Consider the following 18917-nt stretch of genomic DNA (forward strand, 5'->3'; position numbering starts at 1 on the left):
AAACAAAAGCACAGTTGGCCCTCTGTATCCATGGGGACCACATTATTCACAGATTCAACCAACCACGGGATCAAAACATTTGGAAAAGAAATGGTATGCTGTTGGGGACATGTACTATGTAGTTAGGCCTATCTACGATGGTTGTATCTATACTGAACACATAGTTTTTTCTCATTACTCCCTAAACAATATCTATAATAATAAAAGGGTAATATGCTGATTAGACTGGACAGCTGGACGACCTTCTGGACATCCTTTCGGATGACCTTCCAGACAACCACTCTATGGCACTGGTGCCAGACCAGCCTAGGCGGGTGTGATGCGATTGGTTGGGGGCCCGGCCATCACTGCACGATTGCCCTGCAGAGGGAGGCCCAGGCCACTGGCCGATCGATCAATTGGGGAGCTCCATGATTGCCCCAAAGAGGGAGGCCCAGGCTACTGACCAGCCAGCTGTGGCAGGTGGGCGGGGCCTCCCTCTATGGGGGCGGGATCAATTGCCCCAAAGAGGGAGGCCCAGGCTACCCCATGGCAGCGCTGCAGCAGGTGGGCAGGGCCTACCTCTTTGAGGTGATCGATGGAGAAATCCCGCGGTCAATCACCCCAAAGAGGAAGGCCCAGGCTACCAGCGGTGGCACTGCAGTGGGTGGGCGGGGCCTCCTTCTGAAGGGGCAATTCATCGTGGAGCCCCAGCTGAGTGGGCGGGGCCTATCTATTTGGGGTTATTGACAGCAGGGGTCCTGGACTGTGAGAGGATACAGGCTGGGCTGAGGGACCCCTCTCCAGTGCACCAATTTCATGCACTGGGCCTCTAGTCTATAAATATAAAAGCCTAAGCAACCATTACAACAGAATGACTGGAATGACCGGTCACTATGATGCACACTGACCACCAGGGGGTAGATGCTCAATGCAGGAGCTGCCCCCTAGTGGTCAGTGTGCTCCCACAGCAGGAGTGCCACTCAGCCAGAAGCTGGGCTCACGGCTGGTGAGTGCAGCGGCGGTGGCGGAAGCCTCTCCTGCCTCTGTGGATTTAAAAAAAAAGAAAGCACTGCCTAAAAATTTAAAATTTCTGTAGTGCCAAAGGCTATTGGCAAAGCTCTCCTTTACTCAAGGCACGTGACTAGTAGAATTTTAATCAATTGTGCATTAATGGTAATAACTCAAGCCAAAAGAATTTTAACACTTAGCACCTTTGTTAACAAGAATACATATTATGGTGGTAGAGAAATTAGGTGATCAATAAAGCACTTTCAAGCACAAAAATACATTATAAAAATCTGTGGGGAAAATGTATGGAAACAATTTCAAAGACAAAAAGAAACAATGTAAACTTTCAGATTGTTAGGAGCCTGTTATATTCTATAGAATAGATACCATCACATTAGTATTTATAGTTAATTGGATATATTTAAAATAAGAATATAAAAGCTTTATTTCAAAGTGTTAATATTTTCAATAAACTGAAGATTACATTTCTCAACTATCTATATATCTATATATATGAAAGACTAATATGCAAGTGTCCCCTCGGGAGTTTGACTGACCGGGAGTTTGACGGCTCGCTATGACGTGTGCTGACCACCAGGGGGAGGCGCGGAACGAAGGCAGGCCCTGGCTGGCAGCCCACAGCCGGGGAAGGGAGGCCCTGGGGAAGGGAGGCTCCGGCCACTGGCAGCTGCTAGGGACCCTACCATGCACGAATTTCGTGCACTGGGCCTCTAGTTTAAAATAAATGACAAAAGATAGATGCCAACTTGAAATTAAGTGACGCTTTTTTCAAAATTATCTTATGTGTATGTATGCAGGTAAATTATTTTGAAGAACACTTCTTTATATGCGTTAATTTTCACTTAATCTTGTGTTATAGTTAACATTCTCTCCCTTTTACCAACGAGAAAACTAAGTCTGGATATAGCGGGCGGTTTGTCCCAGGTCACTGTGCCGTATTAGCTAAAAGGCGTATGGTGAGAGGCGGAGCTCTAAATCACTACACAAAACTGCCTTCTGATGTAAGCACAGTCAGTAGGCAAAGGCCTAGTAAAGAATCAAAAGAAAAGGAACCTAAGAAAATAATCAGAAATCCAGTTAGCAAATTTTTATAAAAGGCATTCTTCACAATGGCTTATTAATTAATGTAAACTACAGGGTGTCCCCCAAAAATGTACACACATTTTAACAGCTGATAGCTCAGTTTTGAGAATAAAATGTATTTTAATAAACGCTACCTTTATAATTATTCAAAGTGTATGTATACATTCTTGGGGGACACTCTATATTCCTAATCTCCTAACTTCAGTAATTCTAACTTAAATCTCAATTCTCATCTTTTCTAAAAGTCATTTAATAATTTATTCTTTGTGTTTAATTTCTACCATCATCATCATCTCCTCCCATAAATGTATCCCCTCCCCCCTCTGAAACACACACAAAACCCCTTACTTTTCCTACATTCTGATCATAATAATTTTGGCACCTAAGGAATTCTTCTAAATGTCTTAGATGGCTATGGGTGAATAATCTCTATGAAGATGGACTAAGTGGTTTATGAGGCTAAAGCTAATGGCATGAAAAAGAAAAAGGGAGAGAGAAGAGCTACCATATCTCAATTTCTATCATTAATAAATCTTTTTTCTCTTTTCTAAGGAAATGTTTAAATTCTCACCCAATTATATTAAATTGATGTGTGAAATAAAAACTTCACACAATAATGTAACACTCAGAATAAAATAAAGCAGTGGTACTATGTTGAATGGCATAGACGGTCAATATCTCCTTTAAAAAACTGTCTAATAATTTGCAAGCTACATTTGTTTGAAAAGATTTGCCTATAACACCTATAGACAACTATACACTGGCTGATTAGGGGTCTTGTGATAAAGAGTCAAATGACCTAAGTTTAAATGGTAACTGGTTTTAGTTGTGCCCTCTGGTTAAGTATTTTTCTACAGGAGATTAAGGATAAAATGAATAAGTGAATTTAAAGAATGTGACATTTATCCTTATTCTAATAAAGAGTATCAATTGTAGTCTCAGTAAGTAAACTGAAAATATAACTTTCAAAAGTAATAATATTTCAATGATTTTTTCCCCCTGACAAATGTTCATAGGTTCAAAATAAGCAAAATATGATGATAAATTGGATAATCCAAATAGTGGCCATGTAAACCACCTAAAAAAGTCGTCTGCATTTTAAAATTATTTTTCAAATTTTGAAATCTGTTCTAGTATTTAGTCTATTATGAAACAAAAGAATGCTTTAAAGCAGTGGTTCTCAACCTTCCTAATGCGGCGACCCTTTAGTACAGTTCCTCATGTTGTGGTGACCCCCAATTTCATTGTTACAAACTGAACATAATTAAAGCATACTGATTAATCACAAAAACAATGTAATTATATATGTGTTTTCCGATGGTCTTAGGCGACCCCTGTGAAAGGGTCATTCGACCCCCAAAGGGGTCACGACCCACAGGTTGAGAACCGCTGCTTTAAAGTGATCAGGCCATGATGCACGAATTTGTTCCAGTATGAAATCTGGCTTTTCAACACAAGACCCTTATATAAACCTAACTAGTCGGGCAAAAAGGTAGGTATGTTTGTTAAATGAAATAATTCTGGCGCCTGAATTCTAATTTGGAAATAAGTTTATCTATTTCCAAAAAAGCAGAGTCCCAATAAAAGCCCTAAATATAAAAAGGTATCAATGTATGGAAATCATTCTTAATTATGAAATTTAATCTTCCGTGAATTATTGCCCAGTCACATAACCCTGGCAAGAATTCCATGAATTTTTTTTTTTAATTTCATTTTATACGTAGGGCAACAGGCTTAGGGAAGACCAGTGACTTGCTCAGAGCATAAAAATAAGAGCTGGGAACTGAACTCAATCTACCTGAAGCCAAAGCATGGTCTTTCCAACGGTCCTGCTCAAACCTGAGACAAACAGGATCGGGAATGAACGTGCCGTTCACCGACTAGCTACATCAAAGAAAACTATTTTCATAAAACCTTTACAATCATCTGAAGCCCACCAGCACCCACATTGATAGCTCTGAGTAAAATGTAGTAAGAACCATGTCATTTAGAGGGCAACTCAGATCTGGCTGAAGACTCTTGTATTGTTTTTACCTTTTGAAAAAGAGCCCGCACTGACAATTCTTTTTAACACCCATTATTTCCTCTCTCTCTCTCTCTCTCTCTCTCTCTCTCTCTCTCTCTCTCTCTGAACAGGAACAGCTGCTACCTACAACTCTCTCAATGGCTAGTAAAAGTCATTTTGCACTGCCAGCTATACCCTACAATCAAATAAACACGCGATTTCCCCAAGAAAATACAACTGAGCCCTACTAATATCTAACGCAGATGCAACATTATGAGCGGGCAAAAAAAAAATAAAAATAAAAAAAATAAAAAAATCCAAACCCAGCGCCTTCAAAGCCTGAACTGAGAAGGGTCTGGGGTGGGGTTGGGAGAAGGAAACACGCTCCACCGCGGGAGGCTCCGGCCAGGGCGCCTCCATATGCGGAACTCTCGCCCAATCCCCGTCCAGGCAGAAATCCCGTGACCGCCAGAACCTGTTTGTAGAAAAGTAGACAGGGAGCCCGCACGCCCGGCTGGCAGAGGACGCTGGAACCTGGCTGCTCCGGGAGAAAATGTCTCCTTGGCAGCTGCCGCCACTGTCCTGCGGTCTGACTCCCAGGGCTGGCTCGAGAGCGAGGTGTGTGCCTCTGGCTTCGCCTCCCCCCTCCCCCATCCCTTTCTCTCCTTGGCTCCAACACTCTGCAGAGCTGTCTGGAGCAAAGCTACACCACCCAGCCAAAAAGAACGAAAAAAAAAAAAAGAAGAAGAAAGAAAGAAATCCCTGGGGCGTAGGGGTTGGGGAAGGCTCTCGCCCTGGGCTCCGACCCCGTGGCAGCAGCCTGGGCATCCGCCGCCTCGCTCCCCAGGGCCGGCCGACCGGCCAGTGACATTGGCATGATGCTCACACACAGCCCGTGTGCACAGGCTGTCCTCCAGCTCGCGGCCCCGCGGCCCCCCGACCCGCCCTGGGCCGTCTCCCTTAGGTCTCCCCGACCTCGCCCTGAGCTCAGGGGAGGGCAGAAGGGCGATGCCACCAGCGGGAAAGTAGCCGCCAAAGAAACCATGTTCACCTTGCCATGCACACATCTGCCCACACGCCCTGTGTCCCAGCCCTGCCCAGCCTGACAGCCTGCCTCCCCGCCAGAGACGCCTGCCCATCCCGGCCCTGCATCCCCTCTGCACACCCGGACCTCTGCCCCATCCGCCCCCCTCGACCCCGTGCACCCCAAACCAACCCCAGCCAAAGGGAGACAGCATTGTGCCTAAGCGAAAAAAGAAAAAAATATATCTAAATATCTACCTGGATCAAATTCAGGGATCCGGGCTTGGTATTCAGCTCCGACTCTCATCCCAACATCTGCAAAGCAATGCCGAGAGAGAGAGAGAGAGAGAGAGAGAGAGAGAGAGAGAGAGAGAGAAAGAGAATAAGAATAGAAAAGAAGAGAGAAAAAGAGACACTTAATAAAATATAAAAATTGTGGAGGGATCTGGAAAGAAGCGGCGGGTGGCTGGGAAGATATTAAGTCCGGGCACTCGGGGCTCTGGCAGAGGGTGGGGGCGGGGAGCGGGGGGGGCGGGGGCCGGGGCGGGGGCGGGGGTCGCGGGGTGCTGCAGCGCTGCACCGGGAGTTCGAGGCTACCGCAGCGCCCGGGCGCCGAGGGGAGGGAGGGCGGGCGCGCGGCGAAGGGAGGGGGCTGGGGGAGGGGAGGAGGGAGGGGGCGGCGGGCTGGCGGGGAGGAGTTCGGGGCTACCACCGTGCTCGTCGTCGCTGCTGCAGCCGCTCTCGGGCTCCGAGAAGTGCAGCCCGCCGTTGGTGGACGAGGCGCCGCCGCCGCCCGCCGGGCTCTTGGCGCTGCCGTTGGCCGACCGGTTCTTCCCCAGCAACTCGGGCCCTTTCTCCATCATGCCGGGCATGGTAGATGCGGGGAGGGGGCGAGGTGCGGGGGAGAGGGAGGCGTCGGGGTGCAGGGGGGGATCGCTCAGGAGTGCGGGCGGGAGGGAAAGGAGGAGGAGGAGGAGGAGGAGGAGGGTGTTAATATGGAGCCGCCATAACCGCCCCGGTCCGGCAGTAGCGCAGTCGCCTCACCGCCACCCGCCCCGGCCCCGCCTCCCTCCTCCTCCCTCCGCCCTCCCCGCGCACCCCGGGCTCCCCGCTCGGCCGCGCCGCGCGCTACCCCGCCGCCAGTATCACTCCGCCCCGCAGGGAGGTGCCGGCCGCGGGGAGGGGTCGCGGGGAGGCCGGGGAAGCCCAGCTCGCCGGCGATCGCGGCCCCTCCACGGGGCCCGGGTGAAGCTGCCGCCGCGGCGCGGCCGCCTGCCCGCCTAGGGGGCGCCCTGGAGCCGGGGCGGCGCGCGCGGAGCCGCGGACTCTTTGCCCTCTCCGGGCGGAAGGAACGCGGCCCGTGCGCGGAGGGAGGCGCGACCCGAGGCGCCCGAGTCCGGGGAGCGGCCCCCCTTTTCCGAGGGGTTTGCGGGGGCCGGGTGGGCCCCAGCTAGAGCCCGGCCCTCGTCTGGGTCTGCGGCGGGCCGGCCGCTCGGTTTCCGGGCCCCTCCGCCGGCTCCGTGCTGGTGGCGCGCGCTCGGCCCGCCATGGAGTCGGTCAGTGGAGCTGGCGACCTTCGCGTTCCCGGGCCCATCAGGCCGAGCCGACTAGGCCCGAACGCCGCAGTTTTTGCTGCTTTCCTCTTTTTTTTAAATGCAGTTTTTGTTTCTTAGTCCCTGAACGGGGACCTGATTCCCAGGAAGAGACCGATGGTACCGAGCTGAGTTGCCAGTGCTGAGCAATGCAGCTCTATTTTGCTGAGAGTTTTATTTTTTTTTTAAGCCTTTACCCCCGTTTTCCTCTTCTGACCTTTTTCTTTTTCTTTCCTTTTTTTTGCTATTGCATTAGTTTGGGAGTGGGGGCTGTCAGTGGTGGCATGAGGACGGGGTTCTTGCCTACTTGGCGCCTGCCCAGTGGGTGCTGCTGCCCTGTGGTCAGGGCTTGGGGCCGAGCTGTAGAGGGCGGAGCCCTGAAGCAGAGGTGAGGCAAGAGCCGCATTCTGGCAGGGTTTGCAGCCTGGCAGGAGATGTGCTCTGTAATGCTTCTCTGGATTGCATGAGGGCAGAAGGAACAGGGAACTGCGTTTTTCCTTCACCAGATTTGAGGGCCTTGGCCGCGTGCCAGGCTGCCTGGTGTTGGGGCCTGTTGATGATTTTTTTTCTTTCTTTCTTCCCTCATGAGTGTTTGAACTGTGAGCATTCACTATGCAGAGGTATATGCAAGGGTAGTAGTTAGGATCAACAGTAAGGTATTTCCCAAACACTTAAAAAGATTGCCCTGGAAGAATTCTCTTTTAGGCCCATGCAGAGTGGATCAAACCAGAAGTAAGCACCCCCCCACCCCCGACTGGAGCAAGCCTTCACTCAAAGAAATCAGGCAGTGAGCCAGGAAAAGCCTGGGAAGTAAATATTTGGCAGAATCCATGTCTAAAGGGGAAAATCTCCGGGGCAGTACAAAATCTGTCTGGCTCTGTTAATGGAGATGGTTTCATCTCTATCAAAGCCTGGTAGAATTCCATTTAATATTTAAATCATACAACTAAACCTTTTTATTCTATTCCTTTTATTCAATAACTACAGTTGTGAATATTATTTTAATTCCCATAGGATTTTTCTATAAGGAGAGAATGCCCTGGCCAAATGAAATGAATAGCCATTTTCCTTCACAGTTATATTTTTCACTGTCAATGCATTGGTACTTCTGTCTTATACACGAGCTTCTGATGAACATGACTCAGCATCTCGGGTCCTGTAACACAAAGGCCAGACTCTGAATTGAGTGAATTACAAAGAAATGTCACTCTGAGTCCTCTGGGCAAGCCAGCTTTCTGACACCCAACTTTGCAACACCCACTTTTCCACAGAAAAGAATTTCTGCATACGGTTACATGCACAACATTAAAGATTAGGGCTAATAATTAAAAGATTATTATTAATAATAAAATCCTTAAAGTAAAAAGATTACACCTTTTTTTCTTTTTCTTTTTTTTTTGGTACAGCAAAGAAGGCAGAGCAAGGTAGACTGCATTCCACTCTTAAGAGAAGGACCTCAGGGAGGGAGATGGGAAGGTTATAGGATTTTTAAAAAGAAAAGGAAGTTTCTATTTTGCCCCTGAAGAAAAGGAACATGGGAACATAGCCTGATTATGAAGAATAATAAAGGGCCTTAAAATGATTTCCCAATAATTAACAGGACAACTTTAGAAAAAGAAACGACTTAAGGAGAAAATTTTGGGAATGTCTTTTGGGTTAAAGGAATAGAAGAATCTGAACAAGGAAGAAGAAAGCTTTAAGAAAGGGTTAATAAACAATGTCCAATAAGGCAGTCACGTTAAGCATTTAAGAAAAGGGCGTTAGTTATTTTGTTTGGCTGTTTATTTAATTTTTTTTCTTGTATTTTCATTGTACTTTAAATTTGGAACAGATAATACTGGCACATTCTCATAGTTCCAAAATCAAAATATTGAAGATATACTTCAATATTGTACTGGACATCTCAGCGATGGCAAACATACAAGGAAAAAATGTATATAAGGATTGGAAAGAAATACATAAATGTGTTATTTGGAGAAATTATGACAGTCTATATGTAAAATTATAACCCATTAACTGTTGGTATTAAGTGAATTTAGCAAGTTGCTGGATTTAGTCAGCATATAAAGTTCAATTATATTTTTTATACTAGAGGCCCAGCGCACGAAATCATGCACGAGTAGTTCGCCGCCGCTTGCCGCCACTCGCCGCCCTGCCCGCTGCTGCTCGTCACTCACCGCCCCGCCCACAGCCGCTCATCGCTCGCCGCCCCGCCCGCAGCCGCATGTCACTCACCACCCTGCCTGCAGCCGTTCGTCGCTTGTGGCCCAGCCTGCAGCCACTCGTTGCTCGCCGCCCTGCTCGCCGCTCCGCCCGTAGCAGCTTGTTGCTCACCACCCTGCCTGCAGCCCCTCATCGCCCACGGCCCAGCCCACAGCCACTGATCACTCGTCGCTCCGCCCGCCGCCGCTCATTGCTCCGCCTGCTGCCACTCACGCGTCGCTCACCATCCTGCCTGCAGCCGCTTGTCGCTCGCCGCCCTGCCCACAGCCGCTCATCACTGGCCGCCCCGCCCACAGCTGCTCGTCGCCTGCCAGCCCACCCTCAGCCACTCGTCACTCGCGGCCCCGCCCGCCGCCACTCGACACTCACCGCCCCACGTGTCGCTCCGCCCGCCGCCACATCGCTGGGCCCGCAGCCACTCGTCACTCGCCGCACCGCCCGCAGCCGCTCATCGCTCACCGCACCGCCCACCACCGCTCCTCACTCACCACCCCGCCTACTGCCACTCGTCCCTCCCCCTGCCGCTGCTCGTCACTCGCCGCCCTGCCCGCCGCTGCTCGTGGCTCGCCAACCCGCCCGCTGCTGCTCAGCGCACACTGCTCCTCTTGTCTCTCCGCCGGCCGCCCCTCATCGCTCGCCACCTCGCCCACCGCCGCTCGTGGCTCACCGCCCTGCTCCTCGCTCCGCCCGCAACCGCTCCTTGCTGGTCACTCTGCCTGCAGCTGCTGGTCGCTCACCACCCCGCCCACCAGCGCTCGTTGCCCTGCCTGCCACAGCTCATCGCTCCTCCCGCCACCACTCACCGCCCTGCCCTCCACCACTCGCAGGCCAGGGTGGAGAGACTGAGGGGTGGTCAATGCACCTCATGGCGACTGGTCGAGCGGCTGTTCCGCTCGTTACGGTTATGGTCCCTGACCTTTTATTATATAGGATACAAGCACTGAACAATTAGAAAATGAATTTTTTAAAAGAAATCCTATATAATAAAGAGCTAATATGCAAATGGTTGTCACACCCTCGCGCCCTCACGTCAGAACTGCTCAGAACACTGGGGAGAGAGGAATGGGGACCAGCCAGGCACAAATGAGCTCGCGAGAGAGGAATGGGGACCAGCCAGGCTGAGGCCCAGAAGAGGGACAAGCCGCCCATCCTGCAGTCCCAGGCACCTGCGGCTGCAGCCCAGGAAAGGCTGCCTGCCCACGGTCCCCGGAGGCTGCAGCTGGCCAGAGGGAGGGAAGCCCGGGTCCTGGGTGCCTGTGACTGGCCAGAGGAGAGAATCCTGGGTCTCGGTTGCAGGGCGAGGCAGAGGAGGTTAGGGGCAATTGGGCCAGCAGTTAGGGGTGATCAGGCAGTCAGGCAGAGGTGGTTAGGGGTGATCAGGCAGTCAGGCAGAGGTGGTTAGGGGTGATCAGGCAGGCGAGCAGTTAAGAGCCAGTGGTCCCGGATTGCGAGAGGCAGTCAGACATCCCCTGAGGGGGTCCCAGATTGAAGAGGGTGTAGGCTGGGCTGAGGGACCCCCCTACCCCATGCACGAGTTTTGTGCACTAGGCCTCTAGCATAAAAAAATATGAAATACGTAGCGTACTAGTATCCTACGGCTGCTATAATTACCACAAACTCAGTGGCTTAAAACAAATTTATTCTCTCAAAAGTTCTGGAGACCAGAAGTCCAAAATCAAGAAGGCAGGGTCTTATTCCCTTCAGAGCCTCTGAAGAGAATCTGTTCCCTGCCCTTTCTAGTTTCTGGTGTCTGCTGGCATTCCGTGGCTTGAAGCCACATCACTCTAATCTCTGCCTCCATCTTCACATTACCTTCTCTGTGTATGTCTTGAATTTCCCTCTTCCTCTATCATACAAAGACCGTAATGGCATTTAGGGCCCACCTGGATAATCCAGGATTATCCCTTGTTTCAAGAACCTATAATGTAATCACATCTGCAAAGACCTTTTTTTTCCAGATAAGGTAACATTTCCAGGTTCCAGATATTAGGACCTAATGTCTTTGGGGCAGCATCCAGCCCTTTGCACCTAGGATTAAATTTAAATGAAAGATGTGTAGTCTTCAGAGAAATTAGAGAAGACACAAGTAACTGGATAGGTGGCCTGTGGTCATAGATCAGAAGACTCAATAGTGTAAAAATGTCAGTTCTCCCCAAATTGATCTGTAGATTTAGTCTAATCGCTAACAGAATCAAAGCAGGTTTTGTGTGTGTGTGTGTGTGTGTACATGTGTGCATGTGCACATAAATTGATAAGCTGATTCTCAAACTTATATGGACATTTAAGAAGACCAAGAATAGTCAAGACAATCTGGAAGAACAACAAAGTTGGAGGATTTATACTCCCAGATATTAGAAAGTAGTCCAATGGAGCCCTGGTGTGGCTCAGTTGGTTGAGTGTGTCATCCATGCACCAAAAGGTCGCCATTCCCAGTCAGGACACATGCCCAGGTTGTGGGCTCGATCCCCTGTCAGTCGGGATGGATGGGGAAGACAGTGATCCATGTTTCACTTTCACATCCATGTTTTTCCCCTCCTTTCTTTAAAATAAAATAAGTTTAAAAAAAACATATTAAAAAAAAGAAGGTAAACCAATAGAACTGAATAGGGTTCCCAAACAAATCCTTATGTGAATATTTTATGGAAAAGTGACACTGTACAAATGTGGAGGGAAAAAAAGGACGTTTCAATGGATGGTGTTGGGTCAATTGAATATCCATGTGTAAAACAGGAAACCTTGATGCCTACTCATGTTATCTTTATAATTTTGGGTAGTCAAATATTTCTTAAACAGGACATAATATGCGCAAGTTATAGGGGAAAATATTGAGCAAAATATTTGAGAAAAGTGTGAAAAATATAAAGAACCTTGAATTGTGTCAGGAAACTACAAATAGTTTTGTATTCCTGGGCATGAAGTCAATTCAGGATGAGACTGGAGAGGTAGGCAAGGGCTGACCTACATAAAGCCCTTTAGAGCAGTCATAGGGTTAAGCAATTTACTCTCCAGGTAATGGAAAAGAACCAGAGAGATCTAAGCAAGAGAGTGATTTGGCTCAAATGATATTGTAGATGGAAATTGAATTTGGCAAAGAAATCAATTAGGCTGTTGAAGTAGTCTAGAAATGATAAGGCTTAAATTATGGCAGTGATAGCAAGGATAGAAGCAGGGATAGAGATAAACATTTAGTAGGTGATTACCAAAATTTGGGCATTGGTTGAATATGAACAAGAAAAGCGAAGGGAGTAGTCTAAACTGGTGCCTTCTAGGTGGATGATTGTATCAACAACAGGAGGTAAATACTGAAGACTTACCAATTTGAGGTACACAGAAGATGAGTTAGTTTCTAGATACATTCTCGGGGAGGTACCCAGCATTCAGTTGGATATATAATTAAGATCAGGACTGGAGAAAGGGATTTGTTACTAATTGATTATAGCGACCTAAGGTCATGAGACCTAACTAGATTACACAGGAAAAGCATGTAAAATGAGAAATACGAGCTGAGAATGAAAAGCCGAGGGACACCAACATTGAAGGGCCACAAAGAGAAAAAGGAATCTGTAAAAGAAACAGAAAAATAAGAAAACTAGGAAAGGTGTAACTGACTTCCTGAAACCAAAGGTGTAGAGAGATCCACAGGCCAGGGAAGCAGGTAAGTCTGGTGAGATAAGGTGTATGTGTGTGTACAGTGCTTAGGCAAGTAGGAATCATGAATGATGCTGGTAAGAGCAGTTTTCCTGGGATGAAGGACTAAAATAGAGAAGTAGGGAAATTTTGGTCAGATAGTTATTAAGCGTTGTCAATGGAAAGGCCATTGGCATCAATTCAACACCAAAAGGAATTCCCAATTTGGGGTGCAGCGAAGAAGGTAACGTTATTCAGTGCAAACAGTTTGTGACACCGAACTGCTCACAAAATATTCTGTATCAAAATATTTTTCATCTTTTTTTAACATTATTATTAGGATTAGTTTTTAGTCTTTAATACCAACACACACCCACACAATGAACTATAAGTAACCTTTGAAAAAAGATTGAAGCATATCTACTTATGCCTATAAATAGAACAATCTTGATATTTTAAGGGGAAAAAAATCGATGTGCCAATAGTTAATACTGCATTCATGTATAATGTGTGTGTGTGTGTGTTGGTCTGCACAGGCTGCTATGACAAAGTACCACAGACTAGGTGTCTTATTAGCAGCAGACATTTACTATTCACAGTTCTGGAGGCTGGACGCCCAAGGTCTTGGTTGGCTGAGAGCCCTCTTCCAGGTTGCAGACTTTTCCTATAAGTTCACCTGGTGGAAGGGGCCAGGTATCTCTTGGAGCCTCTTTTATAAGGCACCAATCCTATTCATGAAAGTCCTACCCTCATGATTTAAGTACCTCCCAAAAGCCCACCTGCAAATACCATTACCTTTGAGGGTCAGGGTTTCAATATATGAATTTGGGTGGAACACAAACATTCAAACCATAGTAGTATGTCTCCATCTCCTTTCTAACACACACACATAAAATATATGTATAGCTGCCACACACGCTCAGACCATTTCCAAGAGGGTTCATAGAAGTCGTTTACTTCTGGGATGGAGTATCAGTTTGGGATGAAATGGAAACTATCTTTTTATGTATACCTTCACACAGTTGGACTCTCGTCATGTGTATGTATTATGGTTTTGAGAAAATAAATGTTTAAAGAATTGACTGATAGACAAAACAATGTTAAAAAAGTTAGACAGTGATGTTAAAAATAACATTAAAAAATGTAAAAGTAAAGTTACAGCTAAAGTTAAAAGCTAATAGAAGTTGGGAAGTAGAATGGAAGAGGAAAGATAGAAGGTGGGGTGTCATCCTTATTTTACGAAAGGAAACAAATTTAAGCAGGGCAGTAATTGTAGACTACACTTTGATTCACCTACTGCGCTAGGCACACAGGAAGGACCTCAATAGAATCCTGTCTTACTCATGGTATCCAGGCTCATAAGGAGTTTATGATACCAATTTTTCGCTGTAGAGTTTATTGATTTATTCAATGGTCCTCCTTCATTATTACTTTAGAAGTGCCTGTCTCAGGAGAAATTTAACTCTGAAACAGAGTCAGGTGATGCTGCGCAGCATGGCCAGGAGACTGCCCAACATTGAGCTCAGTCTGGTAGGGACAGCCCAAACATACTTATAGAGCTTTTTGTTTTTGTGTTAAAGCCACTGATCTTTAAGGAAAACCATGATCTTAAGAGTTGAAAGGAACTTTAGAGGTCTGGTAACCCCCTTTTTCTTTACCCTCGAATATTACCATTTGTAATGATTTATTTGGCTAAATTTATTTTAAGTCTAGATAGTGAAGAGCCTAAAGTTTATATTTACCTTTGCCCGTGATACACAGTATTCTTGACTAACTCATTCACTTATTTTCTTTTTTTAACAAGGTATTGTTTTTTATCACGTGTTTCCTTTCATTAGTAAAACTTAGTGTTTTTTTTGTGTGTGTGTGTGATATTTTCTTATTCATATTTTTTATTGTTTTTCTTCTCCTTAAAGAAGTCCCTTTAACATTTCTTGCAATACTGGTTTGGTTGTGATGAAATCCTTCAGCTTTTCTTGTCTGGGGTTTCACTTCTTTCCCCTTAGTTTTACAAATTAGAAAATAGAATTCACGAATTAATTTTTCCTACTTAAAAAGGTGTTTAAAGAACATATTCATTAAAATCAGTCTATAGGGAACTCTAGGTAATCTGAATAGTTGAAGATAAGATTAGACGCACTAACCTCTGAAATGGAAGCAACCTAACATTACATTGATATGTGAAAATAATCCTAGAAAGCAATATGAAAATGTTTCAGAAACATGCTGCTCATGAGATTAGGGGACTCCAAAAATATTTTCTTGAAGATTGGAGCTAGTGATCTAAATGTAACATGCAAAATAAAGTATAAATAGTGACAAAAACACAGTCACTGGCACATAGTAACTGTTCAGATTAAGAAGGCTAAAAGGCTAAGCCTTCCTATAATTTTCCCAACATTTAGAGCCTTCCCAGAGAAGTAGAACCAAACTGTATAACTGTACTGTTAACCATAGTAGCCTCTATTTTGTAAAACGGCTATTTGAAATTCTCTGCTTTGTAGATAGTCCCTTGTTCTGTGCGTCAACTCTACTATTTTTAGAAGGTCCCTTATTCTGTAAATTAACTTTGCTTTTTAGCTTGCTTGAATAACAGGGAAGATAACCTTAGCTATCTGACCTTGTAAGATATGGACTGATACTCCCATACTCTTATGCCAGATGTATTTTTTTAACTGAATAGAATTATATTGTGCTCAAGGCCATAGGCTTCCAGCGAGATATCTACTAAGCTTTAATAAAAAGAAAACTCCTGCTTGTTGCTTTGCTCAGAATTTGAAATCTTTCTCTGAGCCCGCCGGTGTAATAAACAGTGTAACTCCATTTCTCTGGGCGTTGCTTGGTTTTTCTCCAGTCTTCTGTAACAAGATAATAATAATTATTAAATGTATAGATTAGAAGTAAAATCAAAGAGCTTCTCCAGACTGACCAAGGAGATGGCACCCTGAATGGTTCTTTATTTAAATAGAAATATTTCTAGAAATAACAATACAAAGAAACAGGTTCCTTGGAGAATCTCAACTTATCCTATATAATAAGAGAGGAATATGCTATTAGCAGTTTTGCCCTGAGGTGTAAGGACCAAGTGCATCACGACCAGATCACGGGTCAGTAGGAGGGTGGGCCAGCGAGGCACAAGCAGGCTGCAGAGAGCTACAGGAGGGGGCAGGGCAGCAAGCTATGAGGTGGGGAGAAGGGAGGGGGAGGGAGGCGGAGGGAGCTACAGGAGGGCAGCAGCGACCTACTGGGGCACCGGATTCATGCACAGGGCTACTAGTTAGGATATAAACAGGATTTTAAAAAAGTAACTGTTACCTACTGTGCTATGTCTAGCCCCTCGTTCCCTTTGGATATGGAGTCTCTTAGCTATCCTGATCTATGTCCATTACTTTTGGTTATCAGAATAATGCCATTTTATTTAGCATAGGCCAAATTCGTGGCTCTCAGGGCTTGCAGGTAGGAAATACCTTAACTGTCCAAACATCCTTTTCTACAAACTTATTTGTAAGTATCCCCTTTTTACTTTTTCCTAGTCTCAGAAGATGTGCTTTACTTCTGGTTCAAGACCAATTAAGCCACCTTGTCCCTACCCTCCTTTATTCTCCAAAGCGTTGCTCTATTGGCTAATCACTGGTCTGTGTTATTCTTCATTATTTAGTAAAGCTGAAAGGAGTAGAGAGGAACTTGCAATAATAGAGAATGAAGATAAACAGAAAACTGAGAGATGTGAAATGAGGTGTCGGGGGCAGGGGAGAGAAGCTTAAAGGCAGCAAGCTTCTATTTTCTTTAGCCTGAGGTCCCTGAAATTGACTGTTCCCTGTGGCTTTTTCTTTAATTCTTTGAACTATCCCATTGTCTTACTAGAGGAATCTATTTCAAGGTAGATTTCTGTCACTTGCAACTTTAGCAGTAAGTTCTTACTAATATAGTACTATTTATAAATAGTATTAAGCCCTGATTTTCACACTGGCATGTATTTGATCTGTTTATAACCCATCTCCTTGCAGTATTTCTAACCTAAATAGTTAATAAAATTAAATATTGGCAGTAAAGGTAAGCATTTTTCTCCGTGACTTAAACTCAGTACTTCCTTATCCCACCCATTACTGTAATCCTGATCCACGTGAACTGTGATTTAAATGTTAGATAATATACTGCCCCAAAGAAACATTAATTCTCTGGAACAAGTAAATCAGAAGCCATAATAATGAACGGCATTTTCTGGCTACATGGGATTTGAAATGGGCTGCTTTCCACAACACACCCTCCTTGGAGTCAAATCATTTTAAATTGTATTTAGTTCCTTTTTATATTTTCTCTTGGGGCCTTTCAGGTGTAATAAAGGGCTCTTACCCTTAGTTAAGCTGAGACCACTAAAATGATAGTTTTAAAGTATTTTCCTTCAAGAAAAAGAAGAGTCCATCCTATTATTATGGTTACAAGAACACCTCTCCCTCCCTTGGTGAGGTCCGTCTGAGAAGTCCACAGGCCATGAAGTGTAGCTGACGGAGCTGACCTCCACAGCTATGGCACCACAGTATGGGGATTCTGTAGGACTTTCTGTAGGACCTGATTTCTGAATTGAGGCCTGAAGAACAAGTGGTAGATGTCCAGGATGAGTAAATTTATATTAAAACCTTGATATACTGGGGGCACAGAAGGCAGCACATTTTAAATGCGGTCAGAAGAGGATTTTCTGAAGTTTTCCCAACTTTTTTTTGGAGAGTAACTTTCTTGGCCAATAACAAGTATGAGGAGGCCCTGGTAATTTGTCTTAACCTCATATTTTATTTTTAAAAATTAGGATTCTTACAAAGAGAAATTGGTTTTGAAATACTAACACCCCCTCCCCTTTCTTAGTTCCGGTCGCATTTGTTATCATATTATCTCAAGTCACGTCAGTAAGAGACTGATACAGAAGGGCTTTGAAGCAGGAAGAAAAGTCTTCCCAACCTTGAACCTAAGGTAATTTGAAGTATCAAATCAGTAGGCATCCAGGGGTTGTTCAAGAACAAATCTTCACCTGTTGCCTGGTCTTATGCATTCTGATGCTTTGTACACTAAGAATAAAGAAAAAAAAAGTCTTACCCGATTCTGACTGTTTATTAAAACTCTTCTGCAGAGTTTTCACAAAGACATTTTATAACTCAGGCAGGTAAGTAAGGTTTCTGTTGTTGTTGTGTTTTAGAAGAATGACCCTGGCTTTGAGAAGCATTCTTCCAGAAACTTAAAGTTTGCTAACTGCTTCCAGGTTTTGATCTATTTCTCAGGTGAATAGGATATCACAGTAGGGAGCATCAAAAAGAAGGTAAGTTTTACCTAGAAAATAATTCCATTTTTGCACCGAAAATTGAATTTGCCTTTTTAGACAGAATAAATTTACATTTCAAATAGCAAAGGAAATTCTGTAAAGGAGCCCTACCACATTTAAATACAAATTATCTATAGTCTACCACCTTGAGTGACCTCTTTGCCAATTATCCTGCAGAGAAATTCTTCTTATATGGGTATTTAAGCACCATGAGGAATGCATAGCTAATTTTTAGAGACAAGCAGCCTAGAATGCAAAAAGCTGTTGGTTATATGTCCAAAATCTATTTTTCTGAAGAGGGCAGACCAGGGTCATTGAAATGAACATGGAGTGAGTAGGTAAACAGATACGGGTGTTGCTGGAAGTGACAGGAGCTCACACTGTGAGCCCAAAGTCTAGGGTGCTATAGAGTGGCCTGGAGAAGCCACTGCCAAGGGTGAGCCAGATGCCTGTCAAGATCAAATTCACCCTGCCGTTCATCCCTGTCTTCATTCATCAGTGCTAAACTTTCTTGTCCTTGACCTGACCTTAAACTTCACTTCCCACCTCTCCACACAGCATTTCCCTGCATCTTCAGGAACTGCTAGTCCACAGAGTAAACAAATTCTCTCATTGTCTCAGCTCTCACTGGGAGCTCACTTCCAAGTTTTGCCTTCACTGAAACCTGGCTCTCTGTTGGGGCTACCCTCCTCGGTGGGCATTTCCAGTGGTGGCTGTTCTTACAACCAGCTATATAGGAGACATTTTATGGGCCCATAAATGGGAGCGCTTGCCTCCCTGCCAGGTATTCAAAGGTCACCTCTTCCCATCCTGATTCTCAGAGATGTGTAGCCTGACTGCTCAGCGCTGTCTTTGAGGCTCTGCCAGCCTGCCAGAGGGTTTTTTTTTTTATTTGTCTTGGCGGCTGAGAGGCATGAAGTTCTTAGTGGGTATATTTAATTCGTAAAGTTTATAGTAAATTTAAATGGTAAGTCTAATAGTAAATGTTCACGTTTGTTCTCCACATCACCTTATCTAATAGGTATTAGATATTTACAATTCC

At 45.2% G+C, this 18917-nt stretch overlaps 2 protein-coding genes across 3 annotated transcripts in view; one reads left to right on the forward strand and one right to left on the reverse strand.

Annotated features, from left to right (window-relative positions):
* Positions 1-6191, reverse strand: part of RCOR3 (REST corepressor 3) — a 40838-nt gene extending 34647 nt beyond the window's left edge. For both annotated transcript variants that reach the window (XM_081112774.1, XM_081112773.1), the window contains exons 1-2: positions 5835-6191; positions 5381-5437 (exon numbers count right to left, since the gene is read on the reverse strand). In XM_081112774.1, coding sequence (XP_080968900.1) covers positions 5381-5437; positions 5835-5994 — 217 coding nt within the window. In that variant the 5' untranslated portion in view covers positions 5995-6191. The remainder of the gene's footprint in view (positions 1-5380; positions 5438-5834) is intronic.
* Positions 6192-6579: 388 nt separating this feature from the next.
* Positions 6580-9937, forward strand: LOC308534313 (uncharacterized protein). The gene is made up of 2 exons (XM_081112776.1): positions 6580-7102; positions 8807-9937. Exon 2 carries the CDS (start codon positions 8939-8941, stop codon positions 9887-9889), a length of 951 nt encoding a protein of 316 aa, XP_080968902.1. The 5' UTR covers positions 6580-7102; positions 8807-8938; the 3' UTR covers positions 9890-9937.
* Positions 9938-18917: the final 8980 nt, after the last annotated feature.

Source organism: Myotis nattereri (genome assembly GCF_964212035.1).
Source record: "Myotis nattereri genome assembly, chromosome: 18".
NCBI lineage: Eukaryota > Metazoa > Chordata > Mammalia > Chiroptera > Vespertilionidae > Myotis > Myotis nattereri.

Bases quoted from the DNA above. Each gene is read 5' to 3' on its own strand.
- LOC308534313 (XM_081112776.1), top strand. From the start codon at position 8,939: ATGTCACTCACCACCCTGCCTGCAGCCGTTCGTCGCTTGTGGCCCAGC.